General features: G+C 48.4%; 1 protein-coding gene across 1 annotated transcript in view; it reads right to left on the bottom strand.

Annotated features, from left to right (window-relative positions):
* The window catches only part of LOC310788785 (histone H2AX-like), a gene marked incomplete at both ends in the record, with an annotated part of 45,822 nt that overhangs the window by 11,084 nt on the left and 12,586 nt on the right, over positions 1-22,152 (bottom strand). Inside the window, 2 exons of the mRNA XM_083650359.1 lie at positions 8,969-9,049; positions 20,345-20,425. Coding sequence (XP_083506485.1) covers positions 8,969-9,049; positions 20,345-20,425 — 162 coding nt within the window. The remainder of the gene's footprint in view (positions 1-8,968; positions 9,050-20,344; positions 20,426-22,152) is intronic.

Below are 22,152 nucleotides of genomic sequence, written 5' to 3'. Positions count from 1 at the left end.
TGAGAGCTCTCGTTCTCACTCGTAAAACCCGGGTTGTAGCACAACCCTAACGTTTTACTTCGTTTCGAACTCAAGCTCTCACTAGTGCCTCAATTCAACCGACCTTGCTTCCGGGAGCACCCACAGGGCGACCCGAAAGGCACCGGTGAACCACGGCCATATGGCAACGTTTATGCCTAATCGAATGACATATTAGACTGGCAACGATACTACTTTCTTGCCACCGACAGCACCGCGTGCGCGAACTGCGAACCGGACACGTCGAGACTGTAGTACCTGACAAAAGTGTGATGAGAGGACCATGAGGCCGCGGCACACATGTCCTCCACCGACACATCACGCAACAACGCAGAGGATGTCGCAACACCTCGCGTAGAATGCGCCTTGATACCTTCCGGGGGAACCTTGCCCACGGCCAGGGTTGGGTAGGTTACTTTTAAATAGGAATCCCTTAAAGTTACTTGTTACTTGTTAAAAATTGTACTTAGTAACGTAATCCGATTACCACTATTTAAAAGTAAAGTAGGGATTACTTTCAGTTACTTTTGGATTACTTTTTTTTTTATATCCAGGAATGTCCCATTGGGATACAAGATCTCTTCTTCCAGGGAGTCCTGGTCAAGAGTCCTGGCTAAAACCCTTATTTAACTAGATGAAGCATGTTTTACCATTGATAACCAGATAAGAATGTTTATACCAACATGAAGTTAAGGAGAATACAACAAGAGTTATTTTTAAGACCACTTTAATTTACGTTATGGGTATTTTTCATGATGTAGCTTGTTGCTTTAATCTTGAAACACGACGTGAAATGCTGTAAGCACTTCTGCCCTGTTGACTCCACGCCTGACCCAACTTGCTGCAGCTTTGCTCCGACATCCATGAAAAATAGAAGCCTTGCGTATCTGCTTCGGAGAGCTCCGGATCGTCGGAGCTGGGACGGAGTAGACACGCAACGCAGCGGAGTAGGTGGGAGTTGACACAATGATTAGAGTGGAAACGTATCGGATCCGAAGCCGTACCGCAGCGCAGACGGACCGAACACGGACTCAGTGGAATGTGGCCGTGTAAGTGAAAGTAAAAACCTCTCGCCTCATGCAGACCGTCTATGATGCATACCAGAGCAGCGTTTGTCAGCACGGGTGTCGGTTCAGCTGACAGCCCCACACACAAGCGCCTTCCACATGTGGAAGACGCTTGATCTGTCTAAACACTGAGCGAACGTAAAAGTGAAATGCTTGTTATATTTCCATGAGGTGAATGCACTCGTGGGAGGAGGCACCACAGGCGGGTGCCTCTGTCATCATGATGCTGCCTGCAGCTGCTGCTGTTGCTCCGCCTCGCTCGTCCTCGTCACAGTCAGTCACCAGCACACAGGCTACACCGTTTTTTGTTGTTATTTTGTAAAATTAATCAAGAGGCAAGGGCGAATGTAATCCCGCCTGTAACGCCGTTACTATACCCCCGTTACTGTAATCTAGATTACACATCTTAAAATGTACTGTGACAGATTACAGTTACCGTTTTTTTGTAATCAGATTACGTAACGGCGTTACATGTAATCCGTTACTCCCCAACCCTGCCCACGGCAGAGTATGCCAACGCGATCGCCTCCACTATCCAGTGTGATAAGCGATCCTTGGAAAGGGGTCCGCCCTGGGCCCTTTGCCCAAAGCAAACCAACAGCTGATCTGTAATGCGTAATGAACGCGTCCTGGCCACATAGGCCGAGAGCGCCCTTACGGGGCACAGCATGTGCAAACGTCTCTCCTCACCCGAACTGAACGGCGGGGGACAGAATGCCGATAAGTCTATAACCATAGACCTATAGCTGGCATTAATATTCTTGGGCTGGTACGCCGGGTTAGGTCGCAACGTAACCCTGCGCCCATCGTCCCCAAAAACCATACAGGCCTGCTGCACCGAGAGGGCAATCAGGTCACCGACTCTCTTTCCTGACGATAAGGCCAGCAGCAGCGCGGTCTTTAAGGACAGAACCTTTAAATCGGCGGAGTCCAAGGGCTCAAACGGATGACCCGTTAGCCCGTCCAGCACCGTAACCAGGTCCCATTTGGGAAAAACGCACCGCAACGGTGGGCGCAGTTTACGCGCCCCCTTCATGAAGCGTGAGACCAAAGGGCACACCCCCACGGGGGTCCCTTCAATCCCCATGTGGCAAGCCGAAATCGCGGCTACGTACACCTTAAGCGACTGCGGGGACTGGCCCGCGTCAAGCAAGCTTTGAAGGAAACAGAGAACTGGGCGCACGCTGCAGTTCACTGGATCCACACCCTTACTTGTGCACCATCGCGAAAAAACCCGCCACTTGTACGCGTACTGAGTGCGGGTCGAAGCAGCCCTAGCACTCTGAATAGTGTGCACCACATTGTCGGGCAAGCCCTGTGCTCGCAACTGGTCCCGTTCAGGAGCCAGACCGCTAGCTTCCACCTGCCTGGGGAGGGGTGGAACACCTCCCCCTCCGCCTGGGATAGGAGATCGGCCCGTACCGGCAACGCCCAGGGCGGATCTTGCGCCAGGGAGACCAGGTCCGCAAACCATGTCTGCCTGGGCCAAAACAGACTAAAACGAGCCGGAGGCGCTGTTCCCTCACCCTGTCCAACACCTGACGGATCAGGGGGGTCGGGGGAAATGCATAGAGCCCCTCCCTCGGCCACGCGTGCGCTTTCAGCGCGTCATGACCTAACGGGGGCTGTCCTCCTGGATCGAGAACCACAGTGGGCAGTGTGTCGCGCGCCGCGATGCAAGAGATTGACGCAGGCGCGACCAAACCTGGCCCAAACCTGTTCCATCACCCGAGGGTGGAGGCACCACTCCGTATAACGGGGATTGCCTCGAGACAGCAGGCCGGTCGTAACGCCGCCGTCCCGGCAGATAGACCGCTGACACTGAAAGGAGACGGGGATACACCCACAGGTGAATCCCCGCTATGGTTCAGCGCCCCCGACCGCACATCGCCCTGTTTGTTCAGGTGGGCGATCGCTGCCATATTGTCCGAGCGAATCAGCACATGGTGCCCATGTGTGAGCCGCTGGAAGTGTTACCTCCGCAGGCTAGGGGGACTGCGGAGGCAACGTTCTCTTTCGAGTCTGGCCGCACGTGGACTTGTCCGGCAGTGCGGTCCCCAAGAGAGCTCCCAACCAACAATGGGCCCACGGCGCCATTGATGGTGGGCTTGTCCTGAAGCAGAGCCCGGCGAATCGCCTTCAGCTCTAGCACGTTTATGTGGCGAAGCTCCTGAGCCTCCCACCGGCCGTTCGCCGAAAAATGCCCGCAAATCGCACCCCCTCCCCAGAGGGAGGCGTCTGTGCGAATCACCATCCTGAGCGGGACAGGGCCCCACCGAGTACCTCTCGAGAGGTAACGGGGGTCCGCCCATATGGCCAGCGCCTGCCAGGCCTGACCTGTCAGAGGAACCCTGCGATGACGGTCCCCGGCCGAGTCCAGGCGAAGCCTGAGAACCATATTTGGACCACGGGAGCATGTGTAGCCTCCCCAGCAGGAGCACATGCAGTGCTGAGGCCATCAGGCCCAACATCACTGTGCACTGATGCACTGACACCGAGGGCACAGACCTAACGTCCTTGGCTTGCTGTCCGAACCGTGCGAGCCTGTCGCTCTGGCGAAAGGCTCGCAGGAAGTCTAGCTCGAGCCCCAGGAAGGTCGCTGCCTGCGCTGGGACGAGGCAACTCTTCTGCCAGTTCACCAAACACCCTAAGGTTTGCCGGTGATCGGTCACCACCTTGGTATGTTCCGTGGCACGGACCCTCGAGTCGGCCGCTAAGCGAACGTCGTCGAGATATAGGAAGACGCGGATCCCCCTCGCGCGGAGGGGAGCCAAGGCTGTCTCCACGCACACCATGAGGGTTCGCGGGCTCAAAGACATGCCGAATGGCAAGACACAGAACTCGTAAGCCTTCCCCAGGAAGGAGAACCTCAGGTATTTCCTGTGTCTCCTGACCACGTGGACATGGAAGAACGCACCTTTCAGATCCCCGGAAGTAAGAAATCCCCCTGTCTCAACTCGTTGAACAGGCGGGGAAGAGAGCATTCGGAACGGGACTTCCTCAGCGTCTTGTTGAGACGCCGAAGGTCCAATTTTGGGCGCATGGAGCCGTCCTTCTTGGGCACGATAAGTACCTGTGGTAGAAAACCCAAGCGCACATCTGCCTTGGGAACCGAGCGAATCGCCCCTCTGGCGAGGAACGAATAACCTCCTTCTGGAGTATGTCCATGGCCTCCCCCTCCACGGCCGGATCGGGGGTCCCGTCGAACGTGGGTTTGGGCCTGGCAAACTGTAGAGCGTATCCCTTCTGGAGGGTGCGCCGTAATGGGGACGGGGAACATAGATGCTCCCAGGCATCGAGCCTCCCGTCATGAGCATATTGCTGGGCACCGGGACCTTTTGATCCGGTACCCTGATGGGGGGGCGGGATGTGAGAGGCTACGCCCCCCTGCCGCATGGTCAGTTCCGTAGAAGCTGTGCATGCTGGGGGAGAACTTCTTACGCAAGCTCCGCATACTGACGCGCTGTTGTATCGAAGTAGCCCCCCCCCCTCCTGCCGTGCGACTTTCGCAGGCTGGGGGGACTGCGGAGGTAACGTTCTTTCTCGAGACCGGCCGCACGTGGACTTGTCCGACAGTGCGGCCCCCAGGCGAGCTCCCGACCAGCAATGGGCCGTCGGTGCCATTGATGGTGGGCTGTCCTAGGAGCCTCTAGCCGAGGCCAGGCCGTAGCCATGGACCAAGGCGAGCCTTGATGATGGGTATGAGACCCTGGGCGAGCTCCCGACCGAACTCGGGCCTTGGGCACCGAGGACGGTGGGTCTAAAGCTACATGCCGCAGGCTGGAACTGAGCCCAGCCTTGGTGAGCCAACCGGTGGGCTTGACCTGAGCGCTGCCAACCGAGGCCAGGCCGTGGCCATGGACCAAGGTGCGCTGTGCCCCCTGCCAGGCTCCCTGCACTTGCAGGGGGCGCCCCAACAAGGGAGTGCGACCCATGGAGAGCTCCCAACCACCCTGGGCCTTGGGCGCCAAGGGCGGTGGGCTTGTCCTTAGAGCTACAAGCCAAAGGCTGGCACTGAGCCCAGACCTTGGCGAGCTATAACCCCTGCTGGACGCGTAGCGCCAGCACGGGGCGGTACGTCTATTGTAGCGGGGGTAGCTCGCGCCCAATGTACTTAGCACACAGATACTAACTGCACGGGTGCACGCCAGCTATCTGCAACAATACTATAGTTCTGTGCTAAACAGTACTAATGCTATCTGCACGTATGCAAGCTAGCTTTCACACTCTTTTGAGAGCGGACCTTGGTCAGCTCTCAAGAGCTTAGCTGCGGCCCTGGGTGTCGCCCCACAAACTGCTCCCTTGGAGGGCTCGCTCGTGAAGATAGCCCAGCACCTGCAAGACCGAGGGTTCAAGGCGCCTGTGCAGCGTGCTCATGCCCAAGGCAGAACACGCCTTTATCGTGCCGGTTCATACTCGGCCAATGCAGTGATACACACGGCCTATCCCCTCGCTGACTTTCCCTGCTAGTAGCAAGAGAAAGCCGGAAGCTAATCACTAATAGCAAGCTCCCGCGGGCCGCACCCTGTTAGCGGGAGTACCGTTTAAGCAGGCTAGCAGGCTAGCAAGAAGCACAGGCTAGACAGTAAGCAACCTGGAGGCTAGCGAACGTGCGAGTGCAACGGTAACGTAAGCGGCAATAGCCCAGCCCGAAGGGGAGGCAACAATACCCACAACCTGTTAACCCGCGAGAACAGGTGTGAACAAGCCACTAGCTAAGCTAGCGTAAGCACTGAGAGACAAGCGTGCGCTAACACAAGCCTGCGCACAAGCCGGTGCAGCGAGTCTCTACCCTGAGTAACACGGGGAAGCAAGCGTGACCGCAGGCAGAGGCCAGCGGCCCGCGAAGCTAGTCAATCTCAGAAGAAACTCCTCAGAGGGAGTTACAATCTAGTAGATGCTATTTGCACGCAACACTTAGCAGACAAGCAAGCTGGCTAAGATGGCGTAAGAACTGAGAGAAGTCAACACAACTTTTAGCTAGCGTACTCGCTCAGCTAAATCTCAGAGTGCCCCCTTAGGGGCCGACGCCAGTAAAATCTACACTACAAGCAGTATGTAGGTCCCAGCAACGCCTGTGCAGCATGCTCATGCCCTTAGGCAGTGCACACAATCATTTCATTGTGCCGGTCGTAACCGGCCAGCGTAGCCTCACAGCTAACACAGCACCTAGCTGTTCCCCCCTCTCTCTGCTAACAGGAATAACGGGGTTACCGTGTAAGCAATAGCCTGCGGCGGTAAGAAGCTGGAGTGCTACAACACTAGATACTGGCTGCACGGGTAGCAAGCTAGCTATCTAGCTAACTGAAGAGCATGGCTTCTAGCTACTACTCTCGCTTACCGCGCGCCCTACACAGAGGTAGTCGTTACCCTGTCTGGGGACGCAGCCAGATAGCTGGAGTGCTACATGTACAAGCTAGTCCAAGCTAGCTGCACTGAGCAACTCGCTAACTATCTATTTAACGTTACTCCTGGAGTAACGTGCGCGCTCTGACAATATAGCCGCCGCCTAAAACAAGCACACGGACGCTAACGACACGGGTGCACGCTAGCTTATCCACAAGAACCAGGCTGGCTAGCCTATTGTTCTAGTGCTACACTGTAAGCTAACCTAGCTAACCTAGCTAACCTGTATGCAACCTAGCCTAACAGTTTTGAGCGCGGACCTAAGTCGGCCCTCAAACGATAACGCTGCCCCAGCCAGGGGAGCGAAGCAAAGCTACACAGCGGCAGCAATAACCACTACACGGCGGTAGCAGCAGAACTACACGGCGGTAGCAATAAACAGTTAACTAAGGAAGATACTCTTAGCTTTTAGATGACTTGTTCCGACGCCGCTGGTGAAGGGTACAGGATCGGGTCCCCGAAGCCTGCTTTATCCCGTCCACACAAACCTCTTGAGGTGGGCAAATCAGCTGGAACGAGCCTAGTATCTAAAGCTATGTAAGAGAGCTAACTCAGAGTTAACCGCGGAGCTTTAGAAAACACGTCTTCTCAGCGGCTGGAAGAAAACGTAAGTGATTATCCCTGGGCTGACAGGACGTGACGTAGTCACGTGGATCCGTGTCAGCCCCAGGGGGGCACCACGCCACCTACGGGTGGGTGGTCGGTTTTAATGAAAAGTAATTTTGGAGCAAAATGACAGTCTTCCATAGGGCTGCGTCGCAGCGTTGTAGGCACTAGTGAGAGCTTGAGTTCGAAACGAAGTAAAACACATGCTGGAAAAACAATACGACGATGCCTCCCTCTCTCGCCCCGTAGAACCCAGTCGAGGAAATGTCGATAGGCTATCAGGCGACAGTCAGCAAAAAAACAAAAACAAACAAAGAAAAAACAATATTAGAACGGCAAGCCTATTTTCAGTGTAACGTTTGACGTTACATACAAATGTTCTGCTAAATAGTATTATGCAAAAAACGATTGGTTATCATGATAATCTACTGCTAGCTATCAGGACTAACTTTACACAGACACCAAAACAGTATAGTAACGTATTGTTACACGTATCGTTGTATCGCTATGAAAAACATAATCACATAATTATTTAATTTATTCCCAGATGCCACACTTCTAACACCAAAACAGTATAGTAACGTATTGTTACACGTATCATTGTATTGCTATGAAAAACATCATCACATAATTATTTAATTTATTCACCGACGCCACTCTTCTAAGACCAAAACAGTATAGTAATGTATTGTTACACGTTCTGCTATTACAATACTTACTCGATGCTGCTGGCCTTGGCTGTCTCTTCCAGTTTATTTTCCGTCTCCTCAAAAAAGTCTCTAAAACTCAACGATCCATGGTCCAAAACTTTGATGCAACCTTACACATCCCTCTCGTTCCTCGGCATATTCAGCGACTTCTTCAAGAAGAAATAGGCCTCTCGCTGTAGCAGAGCGATCCATTGGAGCACATTTGTGGCAGCGGCACGATGCAGAATTTTTCCCCGGCACGGGGAGCCTCGGGGCCGGGCTCTGGTTCGTCTCCCGCGGCCTGCTCAACTGCCTCTCCTTCCATACGGCGCAATTCCTCTGCACTGTAGTCTGGCTCATATGGCGTTAAGTAGCCCTGAATGTCAGAGTTTATTAGCACACTTTGGAAATCGTCTTCATCCATATCAAACTCTTCAATTTCATCAGGAATATTTCCTTCAGCCATGGTTCAGTCTTAGTAGTAGCTTTGCTTTAGCAGTAGCAGTGTGAGCTAAGTTAGCTACAGACCGATGATGGCAAAAAAGATGGCTGATGGAGTGTTTTGATTTCGGAGCTGTGGAGGCGCATGGAGGCCCCCAAGAGGCAGCACACACACAAAAGAGTTGTAGTTCTAATCTACAGCCCTTCCGCATGTGTAATGCACCGCTCTGACGCGGTCGTGATGTAAAACGCGTCAGAGCGGTGCATTGTGAATGGGAATGAAAAGGGAGTACAGCCATGAGGGTTTACTGAGGGGAGGTAAAGGCTGCCCATCTACTCATACTACTGACATTGTAAGGATACAAATCTGGTTGAAAACCGGTAAAGCCATCCTTTAAGTTTTTGTAAGATTTTGTGATACTGTGTTTGAATTGGGTGTGGTTATGGTCGAGACGTATTACACAAACTCTGCACACCAATCAGGCTGAAGTGCCTCTACCCTGCAAGTTCAAAAAATGCCTCTGAATGTATCAGCACACACGCCCCCATAGTTTCAGAGTAGAGCATACTGCTTAGTTTTTATGATTTTGAAACCTAATTTGATATGCTTGACGACATTTTGAATCTTTCAAATTTGACTGGGTGAATAATAACACATTTTTCTGTGGAGTGACAAACTCAAAACAATTTTTTTTTTGTTTCCAGGGGCTTTAAGACTCATCCCAGTGGCAGATATGTTACCTTTTGGCCAAGGAACAGGCTTCCGTCTCCTGGACCATCTTCGGCTGTGGAGTTTGGTGCCTCTTTGTCGTTTTCCGTGTTCTTTGGAAATAAAACTGTATGTTTGAATCCCATTTACATGATTATATGATGACCAGATTTACAGCTAAAACAAATAGTGAAAGGAATACACATTCTTCTGCACTGTAGTCTGGCTCATATGGCGTTAAGTAGCCCTGAATGTCAGAGTTTATTAGCACACTTTGGAAATCGTCTTCATCCATATCAAACTCTTCAATTTCATCAGGAATATTTCCTTCAGCCATGGTTCAGTCGTAGTAGTAGCTTTGTTTTAGCAGTAGCAGTGTGAGCTAAGTTAGCTACAGACCGATGTGGGCCGAAAAGATGGCTGACGTAAGGTGACCAGATTTCTCAAATGAAAATCGGGGACATTTTCTGGTCCGCTAGGGGGGCCCAGGGGGGGCTGTGCACCCCCGGCTTTTAGAAAATTGTGTACATTTTACAGTAAAATGCATAAATCTGGTGCACTTTGAGAGCAAAAGTAAGAGGCTAGATCTATGAAGAACTTTGTGATTTTGAAACAATTGAAAAAGAAGCAGTTTACAATGGTTACTAGTTATCTGGCACAATTTACCACAAATTAGACAGCCTAGGTAATTCATGGGAAATAGGCTACTGGTGTATTGTGTAGAGTGGCAGGAAGAGAGGGACAACTTCTCTCTTTGACCTCACCAACTGGTGGATAATTTATTTACACAAAACAAAAACATTACAGTAGTGATTTATTACCTCAGTAAACACTTTCCTTGAGTTTAGGGTGTCGCTCACCAGTTTCAAGTATTCAATGGCCACATGACCATATTAACTGCTAATTTAATATTAAATGCTGACAAAATAATTTAAAAAATCATGTTAATACTAAAAGGCAATTTTAATGATTAAAATTGTAATCTAGAGATAAATATGACCTATTGTGTTTAATTTAAACCAGGGGTTATCAAAGTTTTGATGGCTGAAGGCCAATTTAGGGAACAGTAGGCTAATGACTAGATAACAATGATCCATCGCCAATCATGTTAAAAATTGTAATTTTTTTCAATGGAGTTTGGTGTACATAAAAACGTTACTGACTTCTCTGCAAAAACGTTTTGAGTTAGTTACTGCACTTACCAGATAGTTTTACTGTACTTTTAACTATTCAAAACAACTGAGATGGATAACCCGCTGACGGTAGCAAAAGCAGCAATGACTCCGCCTCTCGTTCGCCACCTCTGGGGCTTCAGTTGCGTGCGGCTGGGTCCTGGGAAAACCACGGCACGGGCAGAGGGAGGACATCTACTCTGTGATCTAGCTGTCACACACAGGCAGCACTTTGCACAACGTGCACAATGACAGGCTTTTGTGGTGCCGCAAATGCTCTGTTATCGAGTTTCTTGCCAGTATTATTATTTGACTTTGTGGCCAAAATCGGGGACATTTTCGGGGACAGCTCCAGCCGGGGACAGAGCACCGAAATCGGGGACTGTCCCCGAAAATCGGGGACGTCTGGTCACCCTAGGCTGACGGAGTGTTTTGATTTCAGAGCTGTGGAGGCGGGCACACACACAAAAGAGTTGTAGTTCTAATCTACAGCCCTTCCGCATGTGTAATGCACCGCTCTACATGATGAAAGTAGCCTACAAACCTTCTTGTGGGTGATCTGCGGTTGCTTCTCTGTGCAGGTTGTTTGGCTGATGTCACCCCAGTCAGTCACTCAGTCTGTCATTCAGTCAGTTTTGTGAATGTGTGTGGGTGGGAGCTGGTGAACCAGTTTTACCACCTCTGTGTGTGTGTGTGTGTGTGTGTGTGTGTGTGTGTGTGTGTGTGTGTGTGTGTGTGTGTGTGTGTGTGTGTGTGTGTGCGACTGCGCGTGTGTGTGCGTGTACTGTGCATCAAATCCCTGGGACTGTCTGAAAGCTAATTATATAACACCTCTCTCATTCATTCACTCTCTCTCTGTCCTCGCTCGCTCGCTCACACACACACACACACACACACACACACACACAGAGAGGTACATCCTGTTGTTGTCAGAGATCATTCATGTGGACGGTGGCCATGTTGGTGGTGTTCCAGCAGCGAGGGTGGTGGCTGCCATGCTACCGCTTGACAATGTCTTCTACTAGGGATGCACCCATTGCAAAATTCTGTGCCGATACCGATTTTAGGATTGTCAAAAGTATCGATAATATCGAAAACTATCGATACTGAAAATTTTAATCGGATACTCATTTGCAACAGTTTCGATACCATCAGTGCTTTCTTTTAATGAAAAATCACAGATTTTCCCCTCCCTATCATTGGTGGGTATCTGTTGCTTCAACAAGCTAAACATGTTCTGATGGCTAGAGCAGAGGCTAATCTGCTGTCTTAAGTTCAAAGTTTGATCAGACCTAGATTATGGAGAAGTGTGCGTCTGTCCATCTGTCTAAATTTATTTTTATGCCTCTTGATGTGTCGTCATCCCCCCTTCCCGTGGTATCGAAAATGGTATCGAATATCGATATTTTCCTGGGTATCTGATCTGTATCGAAGTAGAGATTATAGTATCGTGACATCCCTAATACCGATGCCGATGTTTAAAATAACGATTTGTTTTTTTTACGCTTTTTTTACGCCTTTTTTTGGAGAGGGAAACAAATAAATCTTCATTATAAACAAATAACTGACCTGTTTTAAAGTCTTTTGAGCCCTTCATCGCACTATCTTTGAATGAGCACAAATTAAATCATACTGTAAAGTAATTATGAAACAAACAAAGAACAAAGAAGACTCTGTTGACTGCAGCAGGGTGGTTTTTGTCATGTATTGTGCAGTGTTGTGTTAAAGACCTGGAAGACTCTGTTGACTGCAGCAGAGTGGTTTTTGTCATGTATTGTGCAGTGTTGTGTTATAGACCTGGAAGAATCTGTTGACTGCAGCAGGGTGGTTTTTGTCATGTATTGTGCAGTGTTGTGTTATAGACCTGGAAGACTCTGTTGACTGCAGCAGGGTGGTTTTTGTCATGTATTGTGCAGTGTTGTGTTAAAGACCTGGAAGACTGTTGACTGCAGCAGGGTGGTTTTTGTCATGTATTGTGCAGTGTTGTGTTAAAGACCTGGAAGACTCTGTTGACTGCAGCGGGGTGGTTTTTGTCATGTATTGTGCAGTGTTGTGTGATAGACCTGGAAGACTCTGTTGACTGCAGCAGGGTGGTTTTTGTCATGTATTGTGCAGTGTTGTGTTATAGACCTGGAAGACTCTGTTGACTGCAGCAGGGTGGTTTTTGTCATGTATTGTGCAGTGTTGTGTTATAGACCTGGAAGACTCTGTTGACTGCAGCGGGGTGGTTTTTGTCATGTATTGTGCAGTGTTGTGTTATAGACCTGGAAGACTCTGTTGACTGCAGCGGGGTGGTTTTTGTCATGTATTGTGCAGTGTTGTGTTAAAGACCTGGAAGACTCTGTTGACTGCAGCGGGTGGTTTTTGTCATGTATTGTGCAGTGTTGTGTTATAGACCTGGAAGACTCTGTTGACTGCAGCAGGGTGGTTTTTGTCATGTATTGTGCAGTGTTGTGTTATAGACCTGGAAGACTCTGTTGCCTGCAGCAGGGTGGTTTTTGTCATGTATTGTGCAGTGTTGTGTTATAGACCTGGAAGACTCTGTTGACTGCAGCGGGGTGGTTTTTGTCATGTATTGTGCAGTGTTGTGTTATAGACCTGGAAGACTCTGTTGACTGCAGCGGGGTGGTTTTTGTCATGTATTGTGCAGTGTTGTGTTAAAGACCTGGAATACTCTGTTGACTAGGGGTCGACCGATTATCGGTTTGGCCGATTATTATGGCCGATATTCAGCATTTTGCCGATTATCTGTATCGGCATTTTCATTGGCTGTTTGCCGATATAATACATTTATTAACACATTCACTGCCAGCCGTTTTTCAATACTGTAGTTAGCTTCTGCCAAGGTTTTTTTTTGAGGATTTTGGCTCATCTTTCAAGAGCCGAGGATTCGTTTCTGTTAGGATTTTGTGAACACACAATATCTCAAAATAACTAATAGAATGTGTGCTTTCTCTGTCTAAAAGAGTTAGTTTGTAGAGTTAGTAGTTATGTAAGCATTAGCAGTTGAATATAGCATGGTTTCAGCGTCAGAAAATTTATTCTGAGATAAACGGCTTTTTGTGAAATTCGATAGAACAGTCACTTTAACCATTCATTTTTGGCATCAGTAAGACGTCAGACATCTAAACAATAGTTTTGAACAGTAATTTCCTCCATAACAGCAGGAAACCCCCCTCTGCTTCCAACTCCTCCCTCCGTGGGCGTTCTCCTCCGCCCTCCTTGGCTCTGCAGCGGGTCTGTGACAAACGAGTTGCTGCTGCCTGGCTGCTGCCTGGCAGTCTGGATGGGGCTCGCTGGATGGGTTTCGCTCGTTTCTTGGCATTTCGGTTGAGAGCTCTGATCAAGCTCTTGCGATTCTGGGCTTATTTATGGTGCGTGTTTCAAAGTGTGCATCCAGTCTATTCTTGGAACCCCCCACCGTTGCCACCGCTGTGCGTCAGCGCGAAAGTGAAAGCGTTTTCGCCATCCATTTTACAGTATGAAAACGGCTTCCTCGCGCTTTTCCCTCCAGTTTTGGCTCGCCTCTTCCTACTCTGGAGAGACATGTCGCCACTCAGTCGGTCGGTAAAATAGATTATACACATTCAATACCTCCAATATTGGTATAGGAGACGTAAAAGGGTTAGATCAACGTCCCACCGTCAAAAAAAAAAAATAGATTTTTTTTACGTAAAAACACGTCATTGGCAGTCAACCGTTGGATTTTGTTTGACGTAAAAACACGTCATTGGCAGTGAACGTGTTAAAAAATGCGCTACTTTCGCCATAAAGCGCTGCAGAAGCCTGTGTGTCTCTCTCTCTGCTGCAGCTCCCTGTCTGGCCTGTGGCAATGTCCCGCCCACAGCGCTATCTGATTGGTTACATATTAAGCAATAGCCTATCAGAGGGCTCCTCAGAGATGAAATTTGAGACGCTGCCTGCCTGCCCCACTCTGCCTGCCTGTGTGAGCGAGTGTGACTGCCAGCCTTCCTAGACTTTCTCCAACAAACACGGACAGACACAGACAAACGCAGATTGTTTGCAAATGTTCGTTTGGTGTGCCATAGCAGTCCGTCCGTGTCTGTCCGTGTTTGTTGGAGAAAGTCCGATACGATTGGTGTACCTTGTAAACTGGGGCAGGACACAAGATTTTAACTCCATAGCGTCCACGGTGTAGCGTCGCTCTTTTTGAATCAAATGGCCATGGTTGTCAAGCGCAAAGCTGTTTTATTAATCAATAGTCCTGTAGCGTCCCGAAAATATATATCTCCAATCCACTCGCATGTGTAACGCAGCGCAAGCAGGCTGCAGGCACCACTCTCTCCAGAGCGGAGGAGGAAGAAGGAACCGAATAAACTAGGATGAGACATTAGTACGTCAGCGGACTCGTTTGCAATAAAAAAGGAACCGAATAAACTAGGATGAGACATTGGTCAGCAGATGCCCGGATGAACCTGTTTGTGTTCTCCTTTGAGAGAGCCTGGTGCGAGGTTAGTGTCAAGTAGTGTAAGCTGAGGGAAACCCTCTTTATTATTTTGTTTCTGTGGTGAGCTGTTAACTTGTTTAAAGTACACAGCTTTATCTTGATAATGTGCCCAAGTCTCCACTAGACTGAACAAACACACACACACAAACACACACACACACACACACACACACACACACACACACACACACACACACTTTGATTCATATCAATATTAACACATTCACTGCCAGCCGTTTTTTTTTTTACTGTAGGTAGCTTCTGCCAGAGGGTTTTTTTGAGGATTCTGGCTCATTTTACAAGAGCCGAGGATTATTTTCTGCTTGGACTTTGTGAACACAAATTTCACAAAAGTACTAATAGAATGTGTGCTTTCTCTGTCTAAAAGAGTTAGTTTGTAGAGTTAGTAGTTATGTAGATATTAGCCGTTGAGTACAGCATGGTTTCAGTGTCTGAGACTGAAAGCTGAGATAATCGCAGTTTTGTGAAATTCAATCAAACAGGCAGAACAGTCACTTTAACCATTTATTTTTGGCATCAGTGAGAGATCAGACATCTAAACAATATAGTTCTGAACGCCCTCTCCTTCAAACTCCTCCCTCCGTGGGCGTGTCACATTGCGTGGCTTTCAGCAGCATTTGTCACAAGCGAGTTTTCTACTGCCTGTCTGAGCAGTGAGCAGCCTCCCTCCCTGGCGGGTGTGGATGGGGCTCACTCGTTTCTTGGGTTTGAGAGCTTTGATGAAGCTTTGTGCGATTCTAGGCTTTATGCTGCGTGTTTCAAAGTGTGTTTTCCACCCAGTCTATTTTTGGAACCCCCCACCGTTGTGCGCCCGTGTGCACCAGCGTGAAAGCGCTTTCGCCTACAGTATGAGAATGAGGCTCGTTCGTTTCTGGGTTTTCGGTTGAGAAACCCCAAGAAACGGGGTTTCTTTTGCGATTGTGGTCTTATTTATGCTGCGTGTTTCAAAGTGTGTTGCACCCATAATCTATTATGCAAATTTGCAATCCCTCACCGCCAGCAATCAGCGCGAAAGCGAAAGCGTTTTCGCCAATCCATTTTACAGTAGGAGAATGGTTTCATCGCGCGTTCCCCTGCAGTTTTGGCTCGACTTTTTCTAGAATGGAGAGCACTGTCGCCACTTTGGCGACAGTGCTCGGTGGGTCGGTGGAATGGGTTGTACACGTTCGGTGGCTCCAATATTTTTATAGGAGACGTGGGGGGCGTTGATCCACGTCCCACCGTCAAATTTTTTTTTATTTTTTTTTTGACGACTCAACTCGTCATTGGCAGTCAACCGTTGGATTTTTTTTGACGACTCAACTCGTCATTGGCAGTGAACGTGTTAATAGAGTGAATATTTTCAAATAACATTGTAGATGGATAAACTGAAGAAAATGAATTTCAACAACGGGTCGTGTTATTCTAAATTTTGACACCAAGATTAAAATTTTTACTGCAAACATATATCGGTTCCAAAATATCGGTTATCGGTGTCTTTCATTACCGATAATCGATATCGATATCGGCCCTGAAAAACCCATATCGGTCGACCCCTAGCTCTGACGCGGTCGTGACGTAAAACGCGTCAGAGCGGTGCATTGTGAATGGGAATGAAAAGGGAGTACAGCCATGAGGGTTTACTGAGGGGAGGTAAAGGCTGCCCATCTACTCATACTACTGACATTGTAAGGATACAAATCTGATTGAAAACCGGTAAAGCCATCCTTTAAGTTTTTGTAAGATTTTGTGATACTGGGTTTGAATTGGGTGTGGTTATGGTCGAGACGTATTACACAAACTCTGCACACCAATCAGGCTGAAGTGCCTCTACCCTGCAAGTTCAAAAAATGCCTCTGAATGTATCAGCACACACGCCCCCATAGTTTCAGAGTAGAGCATACTGCTTAGTTTTTATGATTTTGAAACCTAATTTGATATGCTTGACGACATTTTGAATCTTTCAAATTTGGCTGGGTGAATAACACATTTTTCTGTGGAGTGACAAACTCAAAATGTTAGGATGATGTCATCATTCCTACTATGATGTCATAGATCACTGATGATGTCACAGACGGTGATGATGTCATGATTCATAAGTGTCTTAAATCATGCCTCTCGGATGGTCTCACTGATGATGTCATAACACAAGGTGATGTCATATTCGGGACCTATAAAGGTTTGCTCTGCAGGTCCTCTGCAGTTGTTCATAGACTAACCTCACGACAACCTTCTGCAACAGTTCCCATCTTCGAACCTTGCAAACTCAGCTTTCAAGTGCTACAGCGTTCCTAGTTATCGAGACTTCAGTTACCAAGTGTGTCTTGGACATTAAAGCCCCATTCAGTAAGTTTTCCAAGTTTTGCTATTGGGGAAACTGCGCCCTCTGGGTCCAATAGTATCGATAAAGATATCGCCGTTCAAAGTCAACAAAACACAGCGCCAGAAAGCTCTATGTACATGTTGTGACATCGGGTACTCACCACGTGATGAAATAATAATCCATAGTTCCGTGAAACATCATTTTCGTAGCAAATCCGAATCGAGTTACTTCCTTGTTTTCCTGAAGACAGCGCTTTTGCTGTACAGCGCATGCGCGCATCCTTTTCTTTTTTCTTTTTTCTTGCCACGGGACGTGGCAGACAACTTGCTTAGTCCCAGGGCTGGCCAATGGAGGGCGGTGTGGGATAAATAAAGTCGAGGGTCTCCCTATTACAAGTCAATCTACCATGTCCTGTGACTAAAAAGCTCTTATATTACAGTAAAAAATGTCAAAAAATCTTACTGATTGGGGCTTTAAGTATCCGCACCTAAATCCCCATGTCTCACAGCAACCCTAACAGTATGAACAACTCAGAAATGGGTTTAGCGGATAAGGTTCCACCGATCAAGGAGGAAGCCCCTGAGACGCCAGTTCCCGAGCCTTTGTTCCAAACCCCGCCGGCCACTTCAGGTGGCCCCCCAGGCCGATCAACGACCTTGCAAAGGGACAACGTCCTTCGGGCTCTGCTTGACAGCCACACGGAAACACAACAGGCGCTAGCGCGCTACACAGACATGCTTCGGGACCTGCAGGACAGCCAGAGGAGGAGAGAAGCCTCTAAGCGGGCCGAGGGGCTGTGGTTGAGTTCCACCAAGGAGATCCTGGTATTTCGACAGATTCTCATCAACCCCGTCACCTGCCTGCAGTTCCGGCACTTTGTCTCCATGAAGGGAGACTTCATGGAGAATGACGTGCTCTTCTGGCTAGAGGTCCAGAGGTACAAGGATCTCTGTCACTCCGACGAGGCCATCATCCAGCAGAAGATCTCCACCATCATCAGTTGCTTCATCAAATCCTCCATGCCGCCCACCCTGCAGATAGACATTCCCACTAAACAGGCTAGATGCATTCTGGAGAACCGCCATAAGCTGGGGCCTTACATCTTTAGGGAGGCACAGATGTTAGTGTTCAATGAGTTGATGAAGCTGTGGCCCCTATTCGAGGCATGGAGGAGCAACTCTGCAGGAGAAACAAGTCAAACACAGAGCCAAGCTACAGAGACAGAGGAAGAAAGAGGAGGAAGAGGAGGAGGACCTCTTCCTCCACTTCCGCCTCGCCCAGCAGGAGCTCAAGAGGTCCTACGCCAACTACAGGTCGGGATGGTGGGCCTTCCCCTCGCCGAGTCTGAACCCGAACCTCAGCAGCAGTCTGTTCGCAGGCCTAAGTGTCAGCAGCCAATTACAGTTCTTGACCCATACGTGGGTTCCTGTCTGGCGCTGGGAGGTCCCCGTAGTGTCGCCAGCCTTCGGTCAGGAGCAGCTACCAAGAAAGAAACTGTGGGTGTCCTACCCCAACTACAGGTCGGGATGGTAGGCCTTCCCCTCGTTCAGTCTGAGCCCGGTCCTCAGCAGCAGTCTAAATACAGGTCTAGGCGTTGGCGTTCTGCCGGCCTTTTGCCTAGGCCGCAATCCCCCGGGGGAGAGCCTCCTGTGGCTCTGCCTTCGGGAACGGCAGCATTGGTTGAGGCTCAGCCTTTGGATTGTGCGGAGCCTTATGGTGCTCCGCTCTCTGAGCTTGCGATACCCCCTTTGGCTCCTTCTTCCAAGTTTGGAGCGCCCGCTGAGACTCCACCTTCAGAGCCCGCAGAATTTGAAGTGTTGCGTCAGAGACACCGTTCTTGGTGGTCCCCACCGGACCGTGACATTGACCCTTTTGATGGTCTCATTGGACGCCAGGTGGCGCCCGTAGAGGGGAGGGTACTGTTAGGATGATGTCATCATTCCTACTATGATGTCACAGACGGTGATGATGTCATGATTCATAAGTGTCTTAAATCATGCCTCTCGGATGGTCTCACTGATGATGTCATAACACAAGGTGATGTCATATTCGGGACCTATAAAGGTTTGCTCTGCAGGTCCTCTGCAGTTCTTCATACCAAGTGTGTCTTGGACATTAACTCATTCAGGGCCAGTTTAGGACTGCCAATATTTAGCACAGGCCAAAGATTTTCATAATTGTTGGTCATCTTTCAAGACCCACAGTAAATTATCTATTAGCACCAGAGTGATTTGCAATACCTCAAAATGAAGATGTACGTCTCTGGGTTCACCAGGAAAAAAAAGTGAGCTTTTAGCATGTTCTGTACTCTACTTATAGCCATTTATATACACCCTGTTTTCCCCCAGAAGGTCTCCCAGAGAAAATAAACAGGAGAAAAGGCAATTTTTGTAAAAGGGCACAATCTCAGGCATAACTCACTCTCAATTATTTTATTTTGAACTGTATTGACATCAGACATGTAAATATTATTCGTTAGGACACAAATGACAAAAAAAATATATATATATATATATATATATACACATGAAGTGCTTTTTTTTTTACATTCAACAATACAGTTTACTCGGTGTGAGTGAGTGTGCAGACAGACAGACAGACAGACAGACAGACAGACAGACAGACAGACAGACACACCGACAGACAGACAGACAGACAGACAGACACACACACACGATCCCCCTTTTAGATTTCTAACCCCACATAGGATAAGCAATAACCACGCCCTGTGGCGCTGGGATTGGCCAGGAGCAACACTGGAGGGCACGCAGCCCAGCGATTTCATGAACCAACTGAAGAGCTCTTGAGAAGGACAGCGGGCTGCTGTGACTGCCTTCTGCCCGCTGCTGCCTAGCTGTTCCTGTGTTTATTTTGATTTGTTCTGGTACACCCGTCCTCGTCCATGTCTCCCTGTCATATCCTCTCTGCTATTTGATCGTTCCCGTTTTCCCCTCGGCTATTCAACACGTCCTCACCGCCCTCGCAAACTGATCGATCATTTCCTCATTCCTCCGATGATCAAACACATCTCTTGATTACTTTCTCCCGTTTTCTCCTGGCTGGCACAGAGGAAGGCGACTCCAGCTCGTGCAGCGCGCCGAGGGCGTTTCAATGGCGTTTCTCCTGTCTGCACAAGGAAGCGTTACCCGTTTTCTGCTTTCCCTCTTGCTCAATTTCAAAACAACAGCTGCGGTATGTGTTTGTTCACGTGTTGTCTTAGATGCTAGGGACCTGATACCATGTGACAGGCTGGGGAAGTGTTTTAACTATGCGCTGCACGAATAAAAACAAAAACACGTCAAACACGTCATTGGCCCTCTGGGCTATTCCTGATAACACGTCAAAGACGTCATTGGCCCTGAATGAGTTAAGTATCCGCACCTAAATCCACATGTCTCACAGCAACCCTAACATTTAAGACTCATCCCAGTGGCAGATATGTTACCTTTTGGCCAAGGAACAGGCTTCCATCTCCTGGACCATCTTCGGCTGTGGAGTTTGGTGCCTCTTTGTCGTTTTCCGTGTTCTTTGGAAATAAAACTGTATGTTTGAATCCCATTTACCGGTACATGATTATATGATGACCAGATTTACAGCTAAAACAAATAGTGAAAGGAATACACATTCCTCTGCACTGTAGTCTGGCTCATATGGCGTTAAGTAGCCCTGAATGTCAGAGTTTATTAGGGACAGTCCGTTATTTATGAGAGGGGGGGGTATGGTGCAGGGGCGACTTTGTTTTCGTTTTTTTCCTTCACCCTCCCCAGATCTCTAAATATTTTTCCATGTCCATCCCTGAGTGACTGGAGATAAATGCATGACCCTCCCTCCACCATAAATAACCACACTTTATCATATTCACACCAAAGGTAGTACTGAAGAAAATATGACCTTTTCCGATGATTTGGCTACGTTTGATAGGGCCCTATGACATCGGGGGAGAGAGGGGCCGTGGGGCATATAACATTTAGTACCCAGCCCAATAACGGCCTCATCTCCTAGTTATAAAGCCTACAGTAGCCTAGCCAACTGCATATGTGTCAACAATTCCAGCTCTGAAACAATATAAAGCGATCATAAACATTTCCAGTCAATGCACCAAGCAAACAGCAGGACCAACAACCTATTCTGCAAACACACACACACACACACACACACACACACACACACACGCGCGCCTCATCCAACCAGTGCCAGTCCCACGAAACCGGGTCGGCGTAAAGGGGGAAAGGAAAACTACACACCGTTAAAGTGACTGGAGTTGGACGATTCTACACTCTTGCTTTGTAGGCTACTTCAGCCCCAGAAATCTCCTATCAAATTTAAATAGCCTATGTGATCACCGATGTCGAATCCCGCTAAATTGTCTGCAGTGAGGAGTTCGCCAGGACCAGAGAATATCCCAAATTTACGTGAAAGGAAGGAATGGGAGATACCAAGTCCAGTCACCATACAGGTAAACCATAGATATAAATAGGGGAGTAAACACGCATTTAAAAATATATACAAAATACAAAAAATATAAGTTGTATAACCCTCCCTAAAGCCAAAATAAAAAACACAAGTCCCTCCCCAGTACTCAAAAAAATATTTGTATCAGCACACACGCCCCCATAGTTTCAGAGTAGAGCATACTGCTTTTTATGATTTTGAAACCTAATTTGATATGCTTGACGACATTTTGAATCTTTCGAATTTGGCTGGGTGAATAACACATTTTTCTGTGGAGTGACAAACTAAAAAAAAAAAATTTTTGATGACCAGATTTACAGCTAAAACAAATAGTGAAAGGAATACAGATGTTTTATGGACATTGACAACTGTCTGTCTACCAGTGACACATGGATGGGTGTCTATGTCATCACAGGTGAGTTGATCAATGGGCTAAACTTAAATATGACGTATATTCATGCTACGGATGTTAAATGTTTAACCGTTAACCGACATGATTCATTTTGACCGACTAACACTAGGAGATAACCAGCTGTCTTCACATTCTTCTTCAAAAACATTTTTTTTATATTTTATTTTACAAATTTTCAGAACAAAAACAGGCTCAGACAAAACGTTAGGGTTGTACTACAACCCGGGTTTTACGAGTGAGAACGAGAGCAAGGTGGCGTGGTACCCCCTGGGGCTGAGGCGGCCACCCGCGTGACTACGTCACGTCCGCTCGCCCCAGGGACAACCACTCATTGTTTCTTCCAGCCCGCTGAGAATCGACGCAACCAACGATGCATCAACGCAGCAGGC

This window comes from Poromitra crassiceps, assembly GCF_964638095.1.
Source record: "Poromitra crassiceps genome assembly, chromosome: 14".
Taxonomy (NCBI): domain Eukaryota; kingdom Metazoa; phylum Chordata; class Actinopteri; order Beryciformes; family Melamphaidae; genus Poromitra; species Poromitra crassiceps.
Note: the sequence above shows the minus strand (reverse complement) of the source record. Positions and strands in the feature narration are given on the sequence as shown.